Genomic DNA, 24,419 nt, shown 5'->3' with positions numbered 1-24,419 from the left:
AACAAATGGAAAGGCAAATTTACATCTCCAGTAAGGAAGCGTCACAATGCCTAAGGCAATACGTCTATCTATAGACACCGCTGCAATAAAATAATAATGGAACAGCCGAATTCATATCTATACTTGCTGTAAGTTTTGTTCGGATAGGCTTCTTCCAGTAGCTGAAGGGTATAAAAGACCTAAGTTTTATCTTTATCTCAGTTGGTCATTGCATATTATCGCTAAATTGTGGAAAAGGGGTCTGTGCCACTATAATGTTCATTTCAATAACGAGGAAGGTATCCGTTCGGTTGACAGAAACAATGAGGATGGTACATCGTCAGAGGTATCCTTTTCTACACCATGTCTTTCAAAATGAACGCTCTAATTTTACTCTGCTGCCAATTTTGATGAAACGAAAGCAATGGCTAACACACAGAATACCTGTTTTTCATTTTCTTAATAAAAAAAATTCCTAATGAAATCCTAAATAATACAATTATTTATGAAAATAAATAGCATCGCCTTAAAGTATCTTCATTTTCGCGACAAAAATCGTATTTTTCACAATTATGCATATTATATGAGATAGAAATTTAACATGGATATAGTTAAGATAATACACAGTCCAATACTAAAACTTTTCAAATCTTCAGAAAAATATGGAATAAATACACGTTTTAGGGGTGAATATCCAGTACACCTCTATGTATATAAATCTCACGAGGACGGTATCGCTCACACGAGTAGCCGAGGTAGCCGAATACCAAGTGTGTATATAACTAATCTGCATTTTTCCATAGAAATTATGTTGCATATCTAATGAAATGCTTATATCTGTTATTTTATGTGTTTAAAATAAAAACTAAGATATAAGGTCATTTTAAAGAAGAGGCCATGCACATCAACTGCAACGAACACATTGTCTCACCTCAGTTTACTTCGTATTAAAAGTCATATAAGGGAGGTTAATATATACTTTAATATTGAGTCTTGAAATGTAAACAACATTGCATATTGTTAAGGGAAATAAACATGTGAAAATATATGTATTGTACTTATATAAACAATGAAAAATGTGCCCTTACTTTTATCTGAATTAAATTATAACATAACATTTCAATGTGTGATTGATGTTGACTTCAAAAAAGTTTTCCTATGACTAACTGATGACAAATGACATTTATTAATCTGACACTGCTTTAGAGCTACATGCACGTCTATGTCAAACCACTCACAATCGTAGGAACTAGATATATTTTGTATCATTTCAAAGGTTACCACTTTACCGTTGCAAATCAATAGGAAAATTGGCAGCATACGTTGCACATTTTTATATTTCTATCACCAGCCTCATTTGTTTTAAGATATAACGAACCGCGCCATGAGAAACCAACATAGTGGCATTGCGACCAGCATGGATCCAGACGAGCCTGCGCATCCGCGCAGTCTGGTCAGGATCCATGCCGTTCGCTTTTAAAGCCTATTGGAATTAGAGAAACTGTTAGCGAACGGCATGGATCCTGACCAGACTGCGCGGATGCGCAGGCTGGTCTGGATCCATGCTGTTCGCAAACCCACTATGTTGGTTTTCTTATGGCGCGGCTCATATGATATTTTTTATAGTAATGTCATATTCATATCATTATCGGATGAATATTTTCTATTGACACATCCTGTAAAATTTTGATAATCACATATTTAAATATGAGTAAATATGATAAAGCTTAATAAATTAGTTATACAATAAATACATAGAATGCGTATAATAATTGATAAAATCCTGTTCGTTGAAATATTCGAATTTTTAACGTACATAAACCTTACAATTTCCGAAAGGTCTTTTAGATCTCCAAACAGACAGAAACAACCCTAATAATATAGTTTATGATAATGAAAAATATAGGCCCCTTATTGCTTAAGAGAAGTGTTTGAGGGTTTTAAAAATAAATGATTAGTTTAAATTTAATGACCTGTTTGGCATGGACAAGGGGAATAGTCATATGTCTCTGCACATTTAAGGGGAAAATAGATTTAAAGACAAAATTCAAACTTCCGTTACTCGGAACTTCAGTATTGTTAGTGTGCGTGTGAAGCAAGATACAGAATACGTATTTCCAGCAGCTTCCCTTGTTTTTTAAGGTATCAGGTATACAGCACACATTTACCACACTCTTATCCGAATGTTAGCTAAGTAGGGGGGAATCGAACTCATTCTATACACCTGATTTTGAAGTCAGACAGTGTTATCACTGGTCCACTTTGTCCGCTCCTACAGCAGATACCCTCGTCGTTCCGCAATTTAATACTTCTTTTGTTAAAAAATTGACATTGAAAGAAAAGTTGAATTGCATGTAACAAATACGCTATAGCCTAATCAATATTTAATACTGTGTAAAAGTAATATTTTTCCGTGGCATTGATAGTAAGATAATGATTGTCATTATAATATCGCGTTTACTATAAAATATTGCCTAAATACATTTAAAGTCACTATCCACATGTTATTAGTTAAAAAATACTTTTTGAAGTTTAAAGTGGTTTTAAGTGTTAATGAGATTATTTGGATATCACTCTGGTAAGAATATTTACCTTCATTAAGTAAACAGTAAAGTAACTGATATATAAAAAATAAGAAATTTAACATATCTTATATAGGTTTATGAGCGATTATTCTTCCCTGTGCCTTCGCGTTAATCAAACTGTTTTACAAAGAATAAACAAATCAATAAGAAATAAATGTTTAATTTGTACGCAATTTTTGCTCTTGGGTCATAAAAGTTCATTCATTTATTTTTGTAGCTTTTTTTTTTGAAAACTTTTAGAAATGGTTGTTTGAGTATGGCGAACAACGTATACGTTTTGCATTTCATCTACGGGCTTATTGATACTGTTTTGATCTATGTGTAAACAACAAAAGAATTAAAAAACAAACACAAAAAAAAAAAAAAATACCCCAACCCAAAACACACCAAAGTGTATAGTTTGCGCCCGCACAGCATTGATGTAGGCTCTTATAAATGTAAGGATCTGGTTCGCATGGTACAAATAAATGTCTTCTCCCGCCGTTTAGTTCATGAAACTCATAAGTATTGGATCGATTATTTATCTTTCATTTACTATCAGTGATGTCAGCATACTGTTTCTTACACGTGAGACTATTAAAATAGTTATCATAACTATATATCAATTAAGAAAACTCAAACAATTACATAATTACACACTTAGTTGTAAATTTTTATATTCACTTTTTTTTATTTTACAGATATCTTAAAGATATTGCATTAAACTAATGGACGATGATTGCTTTGGATCGTTTTAGTAATTTATAACACAACGAAACGTTTTTTTCTACACAAGCAACGCCTTTTGTTTATGACGTCTGTTACATAGAAAAACACAAAGTTAAAATCTAACAAATTTAGATTCTTGCGTTCATGTTGGAAATTGTAAACAGATTTCATTTCACCTAAGGATATACTGAGATATGAGCACAGCTCTTGTCTAAAAGTGCTCTTGCTTGTACGTAAGCAACTCATTACATGACACTATGTTTCCACGGTGGAGTTTAGGTCCATGCACAAAATTCTACACCTGATGAGTTTATAACGGTATCCATCAGATATAAACCTACAGACACAAAATGTTCTCCAAAAATACGTACCACAGTTTGAATTTATTACATTTAAAACACTTCGTTTATTTACAGTTTTCTGTCAATGCTTTGACATTCTACTGACGTAAGTTTCAATCCGCAATTAGAACACAACAAAGCTCTAGCGACCTACTATCAGGTCTCAGAGCTTCAATTCTAAAGTGTGTTCGTTTCTATTGCGTGCCGCTCACTTGCGCGTTATAAAATTTCTCGAAAATATCCAAGGGCAGTTGAATACAAATTATCCCATTCTTAAACAATAAGCAGGTACGAGTACCTTTTTAATAGTGAAACTTGTTCATTTATTCTCAAAGCACTTGCCTCATATGCGAATATTGCAGTCTTCTGAAGTTCTAGGATTTTTAACTGAAAATAACACAAATCCCAGTCATTTTGAGTTTTAGTGTTCTTACATCTAGTAATACAAATAATCGATCCATCTTCTTTGCTGAATTGTAGTGAAATGTTTTAAGCTTGAAAGATTGACCCCTCCTTCTCCTCAGTTAAGGTCGTTAAGGTCCTTATAATACTACTAACGACATAACAACCCCTTAGCCGACATTTCGTAATACTACATGTACTAACGACTTTACAACCTCTTAGCCGACATTTCGTAAAACATGATGATATTTTTGATGCTAGTCTATCCTGTTGTCTTCAAGATTCAAAATACGAATCATGTATACTTTAAAAAAAAAGTCCGTATCTAAGCATGTATCGCGCTTCAATTTTACCTACTTGCATAGTGAATGAATGCAAAATCTTTTTTGAATTATTAGCAGGTAAATCTTTATTTTTCACTTTAGAGACTACGTACATAATATGTTGAATACAAATTTTTAGTTTATTTCCATTTCGATAGTTTCTTAACTGACGGTATAGACCATTCTCTGCTTATGCTTATATTTATATCAATGTATGTTGCTATTGTTGTTTTTGCTTGATACTGTTATTATTGTGTATTATTGTATATATTTAGCTTGATAGGAACCGCATCAAGCAGAAATAGGCCCTAACTTTGACATAATTAGGTTTTCATTGATTATTATTCTGCACTTTTTCTGTTTATAAAAATGTAAACCTTTCTATAGGTATATTTCGTACGTTTTTGAGAATTTCAGTCCAAAGACGTCATCTTGAAGAAAAACTTACACAATTAACGTCAAGAAAACGTTAACCAAAATGTCAAACAATTGAAAAGAAGTATTGGAATTTATCTGTTTATCTACCGTATTATAGTGATTTTACAACGATCATTCCATATCATTTATAAAGACAAACATTTTCTCTAAAATATTAGTATTTATTTTTATATAAATATTTGTTGCCATGGAAACGACTGACTCGCGAATAGAATTATGTGTCTTTCTATTATATTGACCTTTTGTTTGTATGTATAACATGTATGGAAGAGGAACGTAAGTTCAATTCCAATGTTACGAAATAAATTATCTGTTATATTCTGTTTTGATTAAATCCATGTTTATTTTTTGTAAACTTTAAAGCTTAATTTTATTGGCCTAAAGTTCACGATTTCTTTTTGTAGTAATGTCTTGCGTAAATACTAATGACTTTCAATCGGACGATGCACACCCTGGCAATTTTAATGCAGTAAGATATTTATCTTTGTTTGTTTGTTTGTTTTGGGTTTAACGCCGTTTTTCAACAGTATTTCAGTGATGTAACGGCGGGCAGTTAACCCAACCAGTGTTCCTGGATTCTGTACCAGTACAAACATGTTCTCCGCAAGTAACTGCCAACTTCCCCACATGAATCAGAGGTGGAGGACTAATGATTTCAGACACAATGTCGTTTATCAAATAGTCACGGAGAACACACGCCCCGCCCGAGGATCGAACTCGCGACCCCGCGATCCGTAGACCGACGCTCTACCTACTGAGCTAAGCGGGCGGGTAAGATATTTATCTAATCACAAAAATTTTTTTTTTCAAATAAATTATAACTGTTGGTTTTCGTAATGTTCGATACTTTAGGGATCCGTTTATTCCAACTAAAATCAGTTTCATTTTCGGTTAATGTTTGGGTGTTGGTTTGTAGTAGACATCTTTTAATACTTATTATACAAAAATACAAACCTTAATGTGCACTTATAAATCGTATGTAGACAGTAGAAAATCGGTGGAATATGAAGTTTTATTTTAATGACTTCGTAATTCTATTGTCTATTCGTGTGAACCTTTTATATAACAAGTATATCAGTTTACTATTATTCAGTATTAGTATTTTCAATAGAATTGAGTATTTATATAAGACAAATATTCTTGTCTGCTAATAGCTTATGTAATCATGTGGTAATTGACAGCATTTAAGTACTCTAAACGTTTATATTGATAACATTGATTATAATTTTCCAAACATATGTAACAAGGAATGAACAGGACCTTTCAGTAAAGTATATTGTGACATTTAGTCTGTGTCATATAACACATACTGTAAAAGTAGAAATGTTCGCAAGGCTTTAATTTCCGCTATATTCGACAGGTATCTCATCTCGCAAACATTAATCTCCGCGTAGTTATTAACCATTATTATAATGCAAATAAAAACTTCTTGCCACTACACAAACATTCCATTGAAATAGTCATATTTACAAAAAATAGACATGTGCTCTGTGTTTTGTTTGCAGTCTGTTTAATTACAGAACAGAACAGAACAAAAGTTTATTCAGTAATTTGTACATATAGTACCTAATTACATAATATACATTGACATATGTTTAATTACACAGACATTTACATTTATGCCCCGGGATGAATATTACATGGAAAGCCGTACTCTAAAATGATATTTGTTACAGGTATACAGTCGTCATAGTTTATAGTTAAACATCCATACAATAGATAGCGATCGATCCTTACCGTACTTGTATCATAGATCAGTAGACAATTAATACTTAAACAAACCTGTCTATAGGTAACGCTTTACGCTGTATAAGTGTATCAAAAAGCCAAACGAAACAGAATAATATTTTTACAATATCGCGAATATAAAACTTCGCAAACACATTTAATGTTTCAAGTTCGCTAAATTTTGACCCAGCGAAAATATGTGATTTTACAGAAGCACATGAGACGGTGTAGTATACATGTTTCTTGCCCTGATAATTAAACCTGCCCTGGTATTTTAAATTTTACCATGGGTATGCCGATTTTATTTTCGGATGGTGACTTATACGGAGGCGTCTAGATGACCTGTCCGTCGTCACTGTTATAATTTATTTTACATTTATGTTACCTAGCTAACATCATGATGTTGAATGGCTAACATTTAAGTTTTAACCGCTACGGAGTAGAAATTTTAATAATAAAGGGTAATTCAAGAGAGGCATAATAAATAAAATGATCACATTTGTATCATGTGTCTATAAAGTTACGTATGTCTGACTAATAAATATTCTTCTTTGTAGGAGAAATATAAATATATTTTGTTGTAATATGAGTTTTATGAATTGTTTTCTACTACCCTTTGAGATATGATTAATACAGGCAATCAATCATTATTACAAATGTCATTGTCAACATTAATCAATAAATAGCGTTAAATAGACAATAAAGGTATATAATGTCTTTAAAGTACTATATGCAAACCTATCTATTAAAAGGTATTATTCATTATTCTTTGCCTATTGATTTTTGCACAGATAAGGCGTATATCGTATATTGTTTCAACACTGTTTGGGTATCGATATACTGTCCTTATTTTTGGTATTATGTTTGTCATTTAAATAGAACCATATAGGCATTTAACTTATCCACCTCTGCTTGTTTTGTTTAAAAAATATGAATCTATGTTCGGACGGTCATGAAGGATTTAATCTGTTGTTAATGGAAAATAACAATTTGTTAATAAACATATTATTACATTCAGATGGGACATTGCATTTCAAGTGATGAACATTATTATCTGTTTGTCGGCTGCATTGGTATTCGGTATTGTATATTCTGGTATGTTATATTTTTGTACTAGAGTTGATAATACTTTAAAACTCATTTCATTATTTTATAATTCAGATAGGACCAAATATTTTGTCACATATTTTCTAAATTCATTTAAACCCGAGTGAATATAAATTGAAGTTAACAAAATGTTTTAGTCTGGTCTGCATAAAAATTCTTTCTTCAGTACTGAAGAACAAGCTCAACATATTGACAAGGTAATTCCAATACATATGTGTAATATTCATGTCCATGTCTTCAATATCGCTGTTTCTATAACTGCCTTTATGGCAGTGTCCTGCCAAATCAATACAAGTTTGATCAATACCACTTGAGGCAGACTCAAAATAAGAAACAATTTTTGACGAATGTTTGGTTTGGTTCAAAGACTTTCAGAAAGAATGGTCATGTACTTTTCCCAGCAAATCATGCAGGATGAATAATAACTCTTGATTTCTATAACGTCAATTACATTTCATAACTTTATTCTGTTTGATTCTTTTCTTCTCATGTTTAAGTAAAACTTTGTGGTTACTACGACTTCAACGTTTTTGATTAGGATACTTCGTTTTATAATATAACATCATACCTGAGAATTAGTTTTATGATGATGACTTGAAGGCTCATTGGTCTTAAAAACTAACTGTGCTTTGAGTAAAATAGCTATTTACTGGTTGGTTTAATATCGCACCAACACAATCATAGGTCATATGGCGACTTTCCAGCTTTGATGGCGGAGGAAGACCCAATGCTCCGTGCATTATTTCATTATGGGGGCACCTGGGCGGAAACACCGACTTTCTGTAAGCCAGCTGGGTTGCTTCCTCACATGAAGAATTGAACACTCCGAGTGAGGCTCGAACCCACACCGGTAGGGCAAGTGATTGAAAGTCAGCGACCTTAACCACTCGGCCACGGAAGCCCCTAAAATAGCTAAACTGTTTAGATCTCTGGTATAACAGCTCTTATTCTCTCACATTTAATTATCTGTTTAACAGATGAGTCGAACCTCTTAGACAGCATAAGGGATGACGTCGTCGTGTCTATGTCCTCCGTTTACGGATACTGGCTGGGGAAAAGGGCTATTGACGGCATTCATGATAAAGATACCTGTGCAAGAACACAAAACGCTATGATCTCATGGCTGCAAATCGACTTAGGCCACATGTATTCTCTTTCAAAAATTATTGTCCGTGAACGAAATAGAGGTACGGCGAAATAGAACAATTTGATTTCTTTGATTTGTACATAATGACTCAATTTTAAAATGGTTAAATACATAATTTAAAACTCTTAAAGTTTTATATATTAACATAAAAAAGTTGAAAATAGTTATCTTAGTTATCTTCTGAAAAGAGTGTTAATTAGTTTAATAGACTTTTTATATTTTCAGACAGTGACTTTCAACACCTTTCTGGGTTTAATTTATCGTTGGCAAATACAAGTATGGCACTTACAACTGAAACACCGGTTTATCACAATAACTTGCAACAAAATGGTACTGCAGTTGCAATCATACTCCAAAACATTCTCGCAAGATACGTAAAAATAACAAGACCCGGGATTTTGGTGGTTTGTGAGATCGAAGTATTTGAAGGAGGTAAATCTCTGTTGATAACAGAGGAATTTATTACCTATGAAAGACATATACGTTCATTACATTTATTTTCTCTTAGACAATTGTTATTCATTCGTGGTTTTGTCTCGCTATGAAATGGTCCTCCAACAGGCACATTGATTATTATTATTCATTTCTTACAGAATGTGAAACTGGGCATTTTGGAAAAGAATGTTTACGAAGATGTCATTGTGCAGACGGAAGAACTTGTAATAAAATAAGTGGTAAATGCCAATCACCAATATGTGAAAACGGATTTACAGGCGAAGCTTGTGAGAAAGGTATAAATGCTCGAGTCGTTTTCCGTTTGATTGAGCACTTATTTTAAATGCACAATAATAACTGATTTTGGAGTACTACGTATGTTATCCTTTTCAGAAATAAAAAGCATACTTGGTCGTGGGTGTGGAAAATATGTCTTAAGAATAAGCTTAATCCTTTTATTTACATGCATACGCTTTTATTAAATGTTATGGCTTTGAGCAATTCAAAGATCATAGTAGTAAGTTCTACTGCTTTTTGTTTTTTTTTCTAAACATCATTCAAGAATTTTAAGCACATGTGCGTTTCATTATCTTTGTAAAATGCATTTATTGCAAATGTCGTCAGCCTTCACTTTTAGACCAAATTATGCCTAACTGTAAATTATACAACATATATTTTACACCATGATCATTGAACTAGTATTTAGGGTTGACCAGCAAATCTTAACGCTAATGTGACAAAGTTTGACTCATAAAAATACAAATTAGTTGTCAATATGTTCAAAATTTTATCACCTTCTGTCATGCTGCAACAGATATGAGCCGTGTCATGAGAAAACCAACATAGTGGTCTTGCGACCAGCATGGATCGAGACCAGCCTGCGCATCCGCGCAGTCTGGTCAGGATCCATGCTGTTCGCTAACGGTTTCTTTAATTGCAGTAGGCTTTAAAATCGAACAGCATGGATCCTTATGGAATGATATTTAGGTAAATATTACACAATGCCTGCTGACCGTTACAATTTACTCACTGACACTCCCATTGTGCTTACTGGTATAGTAATCATGCATGCTGGCACCTTTAACACGCTTGTTGACAATGATACCACGCTTGTTGACAATGATACCATGCTTGCTGACAATGATACCATGCGTGCTTGAAGTTACAACTTCTTTGCTGCTTAGACCCTGATGTCTATATCATAATTTCATTTGGCAAAATGACAGTGCCGTGTACCGTATTGGAATATTTCAACATGCCGGAACTGTATATAAGCAACATTGCACAGTTACAATGCTCACAGAAGAAAATACACGATGTGACCACACAGTATGAAAGATGCAATCAGCCACTAAGCAAGTTGAAAGTAAGCATAATGCAAAGTGCAACATTGCACGTCACATTTTGATACCAGGGGGCGCAAGTTTGTAGTTTTCACGAAAGGTAACGGGAATATCCGGATTTTAATAAGCTCTTGGCTAAGTGTCAAAACAGTCATCACTGACTCAAGTTCATATTCTACATGTTCAAAATGACAGTTTGACACATTATTAGCAATCTGCAAAATTCTGTCCTTAACAGCCAGTTTAATTTGTGAAATCTCAGGAATTTCAGACTGTAAGTCTTCCATTTATATAACACGTCACTTGTAAATAAACGCAACATTAAAAATAAACAAGCAAATTCGATGAATTGGTATCCCCCGCCGAAAGGGCTTGAGGTGAGGAATGGCAAAATAATATTTCTGGCAAAAAGTTAAGGATGTTACTAAGAAGCAAATAATTTCGTCAAAATCATTTTAACAGAAAATGAATGGTTTTTTTTTCGGTGGGGGGGAGGGGGGGGGGAGGGTGCAGCGGGGGTGACCGGGTGAGGGTGCAAAATTTCACCTGTTGATTATAAATATTGATGGAAAATTAAAAATGAAAAAAAAAAAAACAACAAAAAAAACTGGGTGGGGGATGGGGACGTATGGTCGGGGTGGTGGGCAAGTCCGAGTGGAGAGTGAGGTGGGGGAAAGGTACAACTCTGCATGTTAATAAATATTCATGGAAGGTTTGAAAAAATAAATAAAAAGGAATGATTTTTTTTGGGGGTGGGGGGGGGGGGGGGGGGGGGGGGGGAGGGGGAGGGTGTGTGACCAAGGCAAGGTGGTGACCAGGTGTGGGTACAAAACTTCACATGTTTATACTAAATGTTCATGGAAAAGAATGAAAGAAGTTTAATGAAATTCTACCAATGGGTTGGGGTTGGTTTGTTATGTACAAATCTGTAGATTTTTAAACAGTTAAAGGGCAATAACTCTAAGGAAAATTGACCAATTGAAAAAAAAAAATGAACGGCATCATCGAAGTATGTTGGTCCATATTTATTTCAAGTTTCATGAAATTCTACCGGCTTGTTACTGAGAAATGGCTGCAGATGTAGATTTTTCATTAAATCAAGGGCAATAACTCTAAGGAAAATTGACCAATCCGATAAAAAAATTTGACGGGCATCATCGCAGTATGCTGATGTATGTTTATGTCAAGTTTTATGAAATTCTATCTGATAGTTACTGAAAAATGGCTGCGGACGGACATTTTTGGGCATTTTTCATTAATCAAGGGCAATAACTCTAAGGGAAATTGACAAATCTATATAAAAAAAAACTTGACGGGCATCATCGCAGTATGTTGGTTCGTGTTTATTTCAAGTTTCATGAAATTCTACCTGCTAGTTACTGAGAAATTGCTGCGCACGGACGGACGAACAACGCCATTTCAATACCCTCTCCCGATTTCATCGGCGGGGGATAATAAAGTTAACACAAATGGCGATTTGCAAAAAGGGGAATTAACTATTGTTAGATCTCTATACATATTCGGATATTCTCGATAATCTTTCCGGCAAATAATTATTCAAAGTACGGAAAAACGCGACCACTTGTACATAGCGCCCCCTGTTATCAAAATGTGACATATACTTTTGAAATGACATTATGCTTACTCCTATTTTGCCTAGTGCCTGATTACATTTTCCTTACTGGTTGATCACTTCGTGAATTTTGTTCTTGGATGCATTACAGATTAACCAGTATAACCATAACATGTTGAAATATTCCAATACGGTACACGGCACTGTCATTTTGCCAAATGAAATTATGATATAGACATCAGGGTCTAAGCAGCAAAGAAGTTGTAACTTCAAGCACGCATGGTATTATTGTCAGCAAGCATGGTATCATTGTCAACAAGCGTGGTATCATTGTCAACAAGCGTGTTAAAGGTGCCAGCATGCATGATTACTATACCAGTAAGCACAATGGGAGTGTCAGTGAGTAAATTGTAACAGTCAGCAGGCATTGTGTAATATTTACCTAAATATCATTCCATAGATCCTGACCAGACTGCGCGGATCCATGCTGGTCGCAAAGCCACTATGTTGGTTTTCTCATGACATGGCTCATAAGGTTTTCAAAAATATTTTGAGAAATCGACATATTGATTGATTTATTTCAGTATATAAAACACATGGTATGGTACAACACAAGTTAAAACAAATTTCAAATATCACATACACAATGACTAGGAATTAAAACATATTGAAAGACAATTAAGAATCATTACTAACATAAAATACCAATAACTGCAGAAAAAATATGTACCAGGACATGTTTTCATATACCCAGGATAACACAAAAAAGGGGAATGTGAAACCACTTATTTCCATTGTGGTCCTGGATGAATGATGACATGTCCTAGCAAGGCACAACATATCTCCTATTCTTATTTATTTATGAACATCTTTCCACACATTTATGTAAATTGCATGGGAAAGACGCTTTACGTTTTTGCATAATTTCATAAAACACACAACTTGATCTGTTCGAAGACCAGTTTGAAACCTTTTTTCAATAAGTACCCGTGATTATTATTCATTGTTAATATTTTCTATGCACAACTATCTTAGAACTTGTATAAAAACCACAGACTGGCGTATTTCACTGTCTACTTTAATTCTAAATCAGTTATAAATATGATATATATATATATAAATAAAACAATGTTTTAGATATCTCTCTACAGTCTATTTCAACTGCCATTAAATGACCTAACCAGGTATGGTTTTTCGTCTTCTATGAAAAATGCAAGATTTTAGCTAGGTTTGTGTATAAATTGCCTGATATATTTCTGTAAGTTCTTTATTTTATGATTTTTTTTAAATTACCGATAGTTGAGAGAAACGATACTTTTCTCATGTCTTGCTGGAAAAATAAATAATTTAGTAAGTGTATTTGTTTTTAGTTTTAGACGCTACTAAATGGTTTTAACCGGCTTTATTTTTATTTAAGTGCAAACATTTAATAGATACCCTCATTAAAATAGATCAAAACCGTGTCTTTTTAAATATTTGAATTGATGACTAATGAACGCACATGTAGCGCGGAAGCTTTTCAGTTTGGATGGTTTAAGCAAGTGTTAAATGTTGTCCTCGCATAGTCGAGATCTGAGTAACCCCTATATCTTATAAACTAAAGTAAGTTCGGTGGTAACCATTCGGTCATTTATCTCAAAACCATCTGCGCCTAATCAGATTATTACTACATCTTTCTTATTTCAGAATGTGCATTTCAATACTTCGGACATGCCTGCGAACAAAAATGTCATTGTAGTAATTTCAAGGATTGCACGAAGGATCATGGGTTATGCCCGGGGAACTGTGCGTCAGGATATGAAGGATCACATTGTGAAAAGGGTAGCAGTTGATCTTCTTTTATCCATACCTGAATCCTTCATAAACTTAACACTTATGTCCTCTGGCCTGTCACTTAAGTTCTAAATATCTTTTTTATTTTGAAAATTTTTCCACTCCGCATCATTTCCTTCCCGAAAACTGAAAAGTGTTAAGGTAAATGTCACGCTGAAATGCTATAGATGTAGTGTCGAGGATCCGAACCTCAATCAAGGTTTAGCCTTGATTACGGCACTGGTCTTGCTGTACAAGTCTTGAATTTCTACTCTCTTATAAAGGTCAACAAAATGTTAATTCGACATTAGTACGACCACCGCAATGATTATATTCAACGAGCATTTAGGTTGCTGTCAAACGTTAAACACAGTTGTCAAAATAAGATGTTTTCTTTATTGACCACATATTTTCTTGGTGAGATACGTAAATAGCAGATTTACTACAGATGTAAGTGTTTTGATACGTTATAATATCATACCTTGAATAGTTCTCATATACTATGAGGATAACAGGGTCATTTCATTCACAGAACGGCAACTGATGATTTTTGTCATGATGCATGCTATGATCTGAAACAAAACAACACTCAGCCTATAATTGTATTACAGTATGTCGTTTTGGACGCTATGGAGATAATTGTGCAAATAGATGTGGAAAGTGTCAAGATAATGTAACATGTCATCATGTCACAGGAACATGTGAAAACGGTTGTAAAACTGGATATTTTGGTCAGCGATGTATTGACGGTGAGTCACTACTTAATGCAATTTTAGAAATCAATCTTTGTGGGTGGCTGTGCTCTTTGTATTTGACTTTTCCATTTGAGGTTTTGAACTTGTCTAAATCTGATTTGCACATATTGCGATTATTCCCATTCTTTTTACCTGGATTATTATCTTTGGTAAATTTTTTAGCAAATTATATGCCAGTAACTTTCTTTGACTTTAACCGTTACAGCATGAAAAAGACGTTCACAAACTTTTGACATTCGGACACAGGTCGGAGGTCCGCTATGTTGATATCAATTGCCAAAAAATAGACCAATTTTCAATTCGTTTACCGACATTTTGTGCATAACAACCTGTCAGGACAATACACACGTAGGGCACTTTGTTTTAACCTGGTCTCTTTTCATAAACATCACACTGGCGTCATTTATGATAGAATAAGGCAGATCCATCTGCATTACATTCATATTGTAGTTTTAAACATGAATTTCAGCGTGGAACTTGCTTGAGCGAGAATCAGTACGTTTCAATGTTTCAACATCGTCCGTTTATGCAAACTGGGAACCAGAACTTGCTTTGGATGGTAACACTGGACCAGATCCTGAGCACTGTCACTGTTGTACCTCTACTCAAAATGAAGCTCAGTCATGGTACATGATTGAATTGGAACACCAGTACGTTTTGAAAGCAGTAGAGATTTTTGGTAGACTTCGAGGTGTGTAGCATCGCTTTATCAATTTCTAATAGCACGCAAGGACAATACATAATCTAACATAGTCACATTAGGTTATGTCTCAGTATGAATTTGTCATAATCTTTATAGCAATATGTAAATAATGTTCCTTAATAGCGCAACTGCTTTTTCAATATATTGATATTTCGTATGGCTTCATGGGTTAAATTACAAGATTATATTACATTTTCTTCCATCACTTGCTTTCAGAGCAAAGCTACCATCAGTTACAAGGTTTTGAACTTATTCTTCAAAATTCATCAGCCGAAGAAATGGACCCAGTATATATTAATCCCGACATGAATGGAGCTGATTCCGTTAACGTTACATTAGGAAACGTCTTGGCCAATATTATTGTTATTCGACGACCTGGAAAGCTCACGCTCTGTGAAGTAAAAGTTTACGAAGGAGGTACAATGAACTATTGCATTGTATTAATTGAAAATTGTAACATTTGTATACCTGTAAACACAGACAATGGTCTCTCTTCTATAGGACTCAAATTAAGACATATACCAACACGTTCATCTTAAATTAGCAGCTAAATGTAATAATTATGTTAAAGAACTATCAAAAATAGTATTTGTTTGTCAACTATAATACAACATTGAATTAAATGTTACAGTTCTGCAATACGTGCTTCTTGACCAGATTTGTCAATGCTTTTTCATACATTTTTTACCCTTATCAAGCTGGACACGATTGGTTTTGCCTTTGCGACCCGTGTTGATCATGATCAGCCTTCGCATCCGTGCAGTCTGATCATGATCTACACTGTTTGCCATTTAGTCAGAATCGTTTTGGTAAACAACCCTTTTAACAGTTAGTGGTACTGTCCAGATTGAAAGATGGACCAGTTCATTATAGACATTTAGCAAGGTTAGGGTTAACACAGCAATACTTTCCAGCTTGTCCAACTGGAAGATACGGTAGTGAGTGTCGCCAATCTTGCCATTGTGCAGATGGTAAAATGTGTATGAAAGACAACGGAACATGTGTTTCAGAACATTGCAGCGCCGGTTGGAAAGGAACGGCGTGTAATACTGGTATTTATTTACATATTTCTTTTAATGATGTTAAAATAAAATCTTAATAAAATTAATTAAGAAGCAAACAATATAACCAAGCAAAATACTTCCAGAATCGGTTTGACTGGGTCTGTTCATGAAAGGTAAAATATGCAACAGCCCTATTACCCACTAGCGCTGGCTGAAGCTGAAACTCTATTTTCTCATCTAGCCAGCAAAAGTGAACAGAATCAATGTCCCCAAACGGCTAAAAAATATAAAGCAATTAGGTCAATATCTTGGGGGAATTTAAGCTCATACGCTGATGTGATAGATATTTAATCTGCAGGAAGTTCTTTTCAAAAACAAAATAAAATAAATTAATACAGTCTCGGTTCATGAGAGGTAGCGAAAATACAACACATGATATGTAAGACAGCATCTAAGGTTCATGTCAATGTTAATTTTTTCTGTTATTTGTTAAACCTGCATACAATGTAATTAACGATAAAACCGTGTACTCAGCACAAATCATTTTAGATATCTATTTTTATATCGTTTCAATTCCTGAAATTATTGCTGATGTTTCAAAGAGTGTTAATATACCTTTTTGTGAACGTTGGTGTTAAGTGTCTGACTTTGAGCAGTTGTGCGCTACATGTTTAACAATGTGACATTTATGTACTGAGCCATATCCTGACGTAAGATACCTCAAGTCGTATGCTTATAGAAATAGAGAATGATATCCAAAATAAATCTGAAATTGTAACTGCACTGGTAACTACATTACAGATTATCGGGAGGCATAAATAGTTAATGCTTAATATGAATATGAACCCCATTGACTCTCATTAGTTTTAACAATATATATGTCTTTCATTTGCTATAGTCGAATTGTAATAACATTTAATTTGGTTATGAAATAATCTCATGTTTATACTTTCGTATTGGTTTACTTACTAAGGCATAGTCAGACACATCCGCTGTGAAATTACAGTAACATGACTATTAACAATACAGTTTCATATTTTTAGCTTGCACAGGGGGATATTATGGTGATGATTGCGCTTCAAAATGTGGACATTGCAAAATGAATGCAGAATGCCATCATGAAACTGGAGAATGTCAAAATGGTTGTTTGAACGGGTTTACGGGCTCAAAATGTAAAGAAAAGAAAGGTTTGTATTTGTCTTATATTTGGCATTATCGTTTTTGCACTTAACGAGTTAAATTAAGGTTTTGAATTATATTTTCATTATTTAATAAACAAGCTATTTAAGCAAAAATTACTTATACAGCAAATAGTTTATATCAATTTGTAAAGTATTGATTCTGAGTGTTACAATATTTGTTTTTCCAAAATAGATTCGTCCTCTGCTACTCTGACGGTGGTACTTGCAATAATTGGAATCGGAATTCTGATAGTTGTAGCGTTCGTTGTCATAAAATGTCGGAGCCGAAAATACGAAATCAGTATGTTAATTGATTTTTATTTTAGATAAAAAACAAGTATCTTATGGAAACTTTGATCAAAATCTGCACGTAAAGTAACCGTTTAAAATATAGACTTATATAAGAGAAAACATCCGCCACTTAAGTCACTCATAGAATAGACAGCACGGAAGTCTGGATTTTTATATATTTTCTATGCTAGCTCTGTATATAAATACCTATTTATCTAAAGTTTACTCTGTTCAGTATCTCACATTATGTGGTAAAATGCTGCTAGATTACTGGTCCGAGAGCTCACAGACTTTTATTGCAACAATTGAGGCCAATAGAAGTTTAAACATTTTTTGAAACAATATTTTATATCCTGCATGAAAACCCATTTCTTAAGTGTCAAAGCCGTGCCTATCTATATTTTTTTCACTTATGTTTGTGATAGGGGAGGTAAAACTCACTTGTAAAAATATTAGTGGCTAGGGTAAAGTTTACGTCTACCAGCTTTTTCACCGATTAATTAAAGTAACTAATCTGATTGTCAGTAAACGTATATCTGTCCAACAACGCCAGCAATAAAAAATTCATCAAAAAGGACTGAAAAGCAAACTGGATATTCAAGGTCAAAGGTCAGATTCATATAAAAATCACAAAAAATGGCATATTTGAAATTTATTTTTTTTCTTAAAAAATAGTTTGTTATCATAAGTCACTCTTTTTTATTTACATAATGTGTGTATATCAGCCAAAATCAGAAATGCAAATTTTATTTCAAAAAGTCAAGGTCAACCCTGAATATTGAAGGTCAAAGTTCATTTTTATGCAAAAATGTGAAATTTATTATCATAACTTTTTCTAATCTGTTTAATATGTTTTCACATTATTAGTCGCTGAAGTTAATTCGTTTTAATATTTGTATGTCAGGCAAAGTCAGCAGTGCAGATGTAACCCTAAAAATGCCGATCGTAAAGCTAATATCAAGGGTCAAAGGTCAAATTTGTGTGAAAAACCGCATGAATGGCTTCCTGTTTGAAAAATAACAGATATGTATTAATCATTATAAGTAATTGCTCGTGATTTATTTTAATGTATGTATGTCTCACAATGTCAGTAATAAAGATATCGTCTGAAATCAGACAAGTTCAAATGTAGTATTAAGGGTCAAAGGTCATTTTCAAGAAAAAGAATGAAAAAATAGTTCTTTAACTTTTCTCTTTGTTTACAATGTCTTGTCGATATTAGTCAATGATATCAGTTTATTTTAATGTATAAATGTCTGGTATGCACATATAAAAACATTCAAGGTCAATCATAATATGAAAGATCAAAGGTCAAAAAGCGAGTAAATGTTGCAATAATATAACCTATTTGTAATATTTTCTATTGTTTAGAAGTATTTGTTTTGTCATTTCAGTAACTGATCGTTGTTCATTTGTACTGTATATATGTCAGACGATGTCATGGAAGAGAAAATATGTCAAGATCAAACCTGGTATTAAAGATCAGAGGTCATTTTTGTGTAAAAGATCAAGCTGTAGCATACTTACTCATTGCTTTTTTTTTCAAAAATAGCTTGTTGTTATAATTCACTTTTAGCAATTTTGTTAAATGTATACATGTCAAGCAAGGTCAGCAATGTAGGTTTTATCCTCAAAAGTCAAAGCCAACCGTTTTATCAAAGGTCAGAGTTCAAATTTGTGTAAAAATTCGCAAAAAAACAACATTTTGCAATGATTTTTCTTCATTGTTTCACGTATTTTTGTCAACACTAGTAACTGATCATTAATCATTCTAAAGTATATGTAACAGATGATATCATTCTTTTTTAAATATGAAAAATTAGTCAAGGTCAAACCTGACATTAAAGATCAAAGGAGAGGGTCTTCAAGAAACTCACCATTATGAAAAAAGCCTTTAACAAGTTGGACAGCAAATGAATAGATCCTACGTTAAGTCTACACAGGCACCGTACGGCCCATAGCATAGTACGCATCCACCTCATGGTTAACTTCTTCCAGATAAACTGGACAAGATTCAAAATTCAGGCCTGAGGATAATTCTCGGAGCAATGAAAACAACTCCAATAAAAGAAATGGAAAAGACAGCCAACCTTGAGCCAGCATTCTGAACTGCTTTTTCCGCTGATCCATCAGTATATACTTGGATCCAAGAGTGTGCTGGATAGCGGTCGTTGATCATTTCTAGCGTAAAAGATTGTTGGTGGGCCTGATGTTGTTTTCCATTTTCTTCTACCCCTGGCACCTCCAATCTGATCTTTGGAGTACATTGTCTAGGAAACCATTCATCGGGCACAAACGACTCTGCCTCTGTGTCCAGTGCTGCTGTTTTTCCTTTCTGCAGTCCTTTGACGATATGGTTGAGACTCTGTCGTTTCAGTCTGTTCTTAGTTATGCTCTCGAGTTTTGAATGGAGTGGATGTGATGGTAGTCTTTTTGCCTTCTCTGCCTGTACAAGGGCTTTCTACTCTCGTCTTGTCTCTAATGGCTCAATGTTGGATGTCTTTTTCATTTCTTTTACTGGAGTTGTTTTCATTGCTCTAAGAATTATCATTAGGCCTGAATTTTGAACCTTGTCCAGTTTATCTTTACTGATTTTGGAAGCAGTTACCCACGAGGTGGATGCGTACTCTGCTATAGGCTGTACAGTGCCTGTGTAGACTTGCCGTTGGATCTTTTCATTTGCTCTCCATCTTGTTCAAGCCATTTTTACATAATGGCAAGTTTCTTGAAGACCCTCCCCTTTGACTTTTAATGTCAGGTTTGACAATGACTGATTTTTCATAATTAAGGAAGAATAATATCACCTGTTATATATACTTTAAAATGAATAATGATCAGTTACTAGTGTTGACAAAAATACCCTAAAACAATAAAGACAAATCATTGCAAAAAAATGCTGTTTTTGCGAATTTTCAAACAAATTTGACCTTTGACCTTTGATAAAAAAGGGCTGGCTTTGACTTATCAGGAAAAAACCTACATTGCTGACCTTGCTTGACATGTATACATTAAAATAAATTTCTTACAGTGAATTATATAACAAGCTATTTTTGAACAAAGTAATGAGTAAGTATGCTACATTTTGATCTTTTACACAAAAAAGACCCCTGCCCCTTAATACCAGGTTTAACTGACATATATACAGTAAAATGAACTGATATCATTGACTAGATCGACAAGATATTGTAAATAAAGAAAAAAGTTAAAGAGCTGCTTTTTCATTCTTTTACTTGAAAATGACCTTTGACCCTTAATATTATATTTGAACTTGTCTGATTTTAGAAGATATCTTTATTACTGACATTGTGAGACATATATACATTGAAATAAACCACGAGCAATTACTTACAATGATTAAAATATATCTGTTATATTTCAAACAGGAAGCTATTCATGCGATTTTTCACATAAAGATGACCTTTGACCTTTGATATTAGCTTTAATCTTGGCAGTTTTAAGGGTTACATCTGCACTGCTGACTTTGCCTGACATACAAACATTAAAACGAATTAACTTTAGTGACTAATAATGTGAAAACATATTAAACAGATTAGAAAAAGTTACGGTAATAATTTTCACATTTTTGCATAAAAATGAACTTTGACCTTCAATATTCAGGGTTGACCTTGACTTTTTGCAATAAAACTTGCATTTCTGATTTTGGCTGATATAAACACATTACATAAATAAAGATGAGTGACTTATGACCACAAACTGTTTTTAAGAATAAAAATAAATGTCAAAAGTGCCAACTTTTGTGATTTTTACATAAATCTGATCTTTGACCTTGAATATTCAGTTTGCCCTTCAGTCCTTTTTGATGAATTTCTTATTGCTGTCAGTTTTTGACATATATACGTTTACTGACAATCAGATAGTTACTTTAATCAATCAGTGAAAAAGCTGGTAGACGTAAACTTTACCCTAACCCCTAATATTTTTACAAGTGAGTTTTACCTCCCCTATCACAAACATAAGTGAAAAAAATATAGAGAGGCACGGCTTTGACACTTAAGAAATCGGTTTTCATGAAGGATATGAAATATTGTTTCCAAAAATGTATAAACTTCTTTTGGCCTCAATTGCTGCAATAAAAGTCCGTGAGCTCTCGGACCATACCTTTTGAATTCATTAGCAGGCAATAAAAATCGAGAAAATAACGATGAACAAGAGGATTTTTTGAAGAATGGAAGACGAGAATGTAAGTATGAGTTTTGGTTTAATTTATGTGTGCAGAGGGGTATTAAAGAAGAAACTATTTACAGTGCATTTCTTTCAACCTTGCATTTGAATAGAAATATTATTTTCCAACTTCGTAGAAAAATAACTAAAATCTGTATTTTAATTGCGGCGTATTTATTTAGTTCAGTCGAGTTCAATGACGTCATATTCATTTTCATGACAAAGTACATATGTTTGGCATTTTAATCCAGAATTTCTTCTGTAGTCATAATTTTGATGTTTTCAGTACTGACAGTATTAACAGACACTGAAGAAAATAAACAAGATGGAGACTCACGGGACATTGGTAAGAGTAAAATACAACATGTAACTATGTATGAGAAAACAAATTAAAGGAAGTATCATTTTTACTAAGTATGATCCACGATTTTTCTCTGTTTGCTTAATAATATGTAAAGGCGATATGAAGGGCTGCACTAAATTTTAAGGTTTTATAATTTAAAAAAAAGAAAGCACGACCCCTCATTAGTAAGATGTGGAGTTTTGGTATTGAAACGTTGTGACAGAAGAGATGGTAAATTTGACTGTCGAATTTACACAGTACAAATATCATTTTCTTTGGAGTTTCAATAATTAAACAAAAACGAGTTACTATAATAGCCAGACAATTTGAAAAGTGTACAAACAGTTTGATTTGGTATTGCAAAACTGTGCATAGAAGAAATTAAATACTAAAGTAGCCAGTCAAATCATTATAGCACAAATAGTTTTTATTAAGTTTAAAACGAAATGTTATCTCATGATGCAAGTAGATCCGATCGCACAGCTGGAAGTTTCATAACAGTACTGTATTATATCTGTAAAACTGTTTTTCAGAATTGAAGGCTTAAAAATGCGAACAGATATAATGATCATTTATTCATCTCTGTGTGTATTAAATATTTAATTTTTTTTTACAGCAAAACCTTCTGACAGCTACTCGGATGTTTGAAGCAGCAGTATTATTTGGAGATTTCAATAATGAATCCAAACATGCGTTTCATTGTATTTGTACCTGTTGTGTGTTCTTTTGGAAATCCAGTTATCAATACTTCTGACATTTGTAATTATATTTCAAATGACGGAATGTTGCTATTATTTACTTCAGTAAGGTAATAGTTCAGTACGGATATCTGCAGTGCGAATTCAGTGTTTTCCTGACTTGTCAAATAAAAAAATAACAGTTTACGAATCTCAGATGATTATTAAGGATACAAGAACTACCGCTTTACTTAAAATTATTAATATGGAAAGACAAAAATTCAATCAGTGATGATTGCAAAGACACATATGAATGTTGATTACCATATGTTTGTTGCTGTCAGTGAAAAAGCAAAGTGACATCTATTACAGACAAGTAAAATTTAAAGCCTGATAAATATCAACAGAATTCATGCCAGTCTCATATTCGTAAAGACGGCCATTCTCAGGAAGAGCCATGGAGAAATAGTGTTTCAGTATAGTCAATTTTCCTTAGCTTCTTTTAGTAATATATACGGAACTTTTAAAAAATCACTTGTCATCTTCACATCACTATTCATTTACGCATGGCATCGAAATTATCATGATTGTGCAATTTATATTTTAAGCTGATATTTTTGTTTGTAATTTTGTATTAATGCATCATTATCAAGTGTACTTTGGTGTTTCAGTTATTGAATTTGGCAAATAAATGATAATGTTATAACAAAATGTCCTTTGAATTCCTGACGCTGATGAGATGGCACCAGGGCTTACAAAGTTCTTCAACATGTTCTTCTTTCTGATTTCCTGCACAGCTTTAGAAGAAAACTTATTAATTAAGTAGTTAAAGGCATCAATGTAAAGCAGAATTATTTGCTATTTTCCTTTATCCTAGTAAGGCATTATATAAGGCTGGTATTCAAAGCTATCTGCAGAAGCTAGACCAATACGTAAGTATAAATTCTTAGATTTCCAATTTCCTGCAGCGTCGTATACAATAAGTAATCATTCAGGGGGATAGTACGGAAGAATCCATGTCATCTGGTGTTCCACAAGGCTGTGTTCCTGACCGTCACCTCTCCTCAAGTCAAGTAAGGGGAGCAGTGGTATAGTGGTAAAGGTGTTGGATGCTCAAAACTTGGGTTGTGGGTTCGAGCCTCATTGGGGTCACGACCATAATTCCTTATATTACGCCAGCACTGGATTTTCCAGGAAGTGGGCACGGGAGTGGTTCAAAAAAGCTTTAAGTTTTCATCATAATCGAGCTTATGCATTTAAGTAATGTCAAATGGACAGTCCGCATCAGATGACTGCATAATGTACTGATCAATTAGGAGCGAGGAAGACGACCGAGAACTCTATATATCTTGTTTGTAGGAA

General features: G+C 33.6%; 1 protein-coding gene across 3 annotated transcripts; it reads left to right on the top strand.

The window, feature by feature from the left end:
• The first annotated feature begins 2,396 nt into the window (after positions 1-2,396).
• LOC123551094 (multiple epidermal growth factor-like domains protein 10) lies at positions 2,397-23,257 on the top strand. Of its 3 annotated transcripts, none has more exons than XM_053540586.1 (16): positions 2,397-2,557; positions 5,181-5,245; positions 7,523-7,599; positions 8,589-8,798; positions 8,984-9,190; positions 9,352-9,489; positions 13,796-13,930; positions 14,533-14,670; positions 15,146-15,367; positions 15,596-15,796; positions 16,294-16,431; positions 17,427-17,570; positions 17,758-17,865; positions 21,994-22,056; positions 22,324-22,383; positions 22,997-23,257. In XM_053540586.1, exons 2-16 carry the CDS (start codon positions 5,202-5,204, stop codon positions 23,026-23,028), a joined length of 1,917 nt encoding a protein of 638 aa, XP_053396561.1. In that variant the 5' UTR covers positions 2,397-2,557; positions 5,181-5,201; the 3' UTR covers positions 23,029-23,257. The 3 variants fall into 3 exon arrangements, with proteins under 3 accessions (XP_053396561.1, XP_053396560.1, XP_053396562.1); XM_053540585.1 differs by having other exon boundaries at positions 21,991-22,056; XM_053540587.1 differs by lacking the exon at positions 5,181-5,245 and having other exon boundaries at positions 2,398-2,557; positions 21,991-22,056.
• Positions 23,258-24,419: the final 1,162 nt, after the last annotated feature.

This window comes from Mercenaria mercenaria, chromosome 4, assembly GCF_021730395.1.
Source record: "Mercenaria mercenaria strain notata chromosome 4, MADL_Memer_1, whole genome shotgun sequence".
NCBI lineage: Eukaryota > Metazoa > Mollusca > Bivalvia > Venerida > Veneridae > Mercenaria > Mercenaria mercenaria.
Note: the sequence above shows the minus strand (reverse complement) of the source record. Positions and strands in the feature narration are given on the sequence as shown.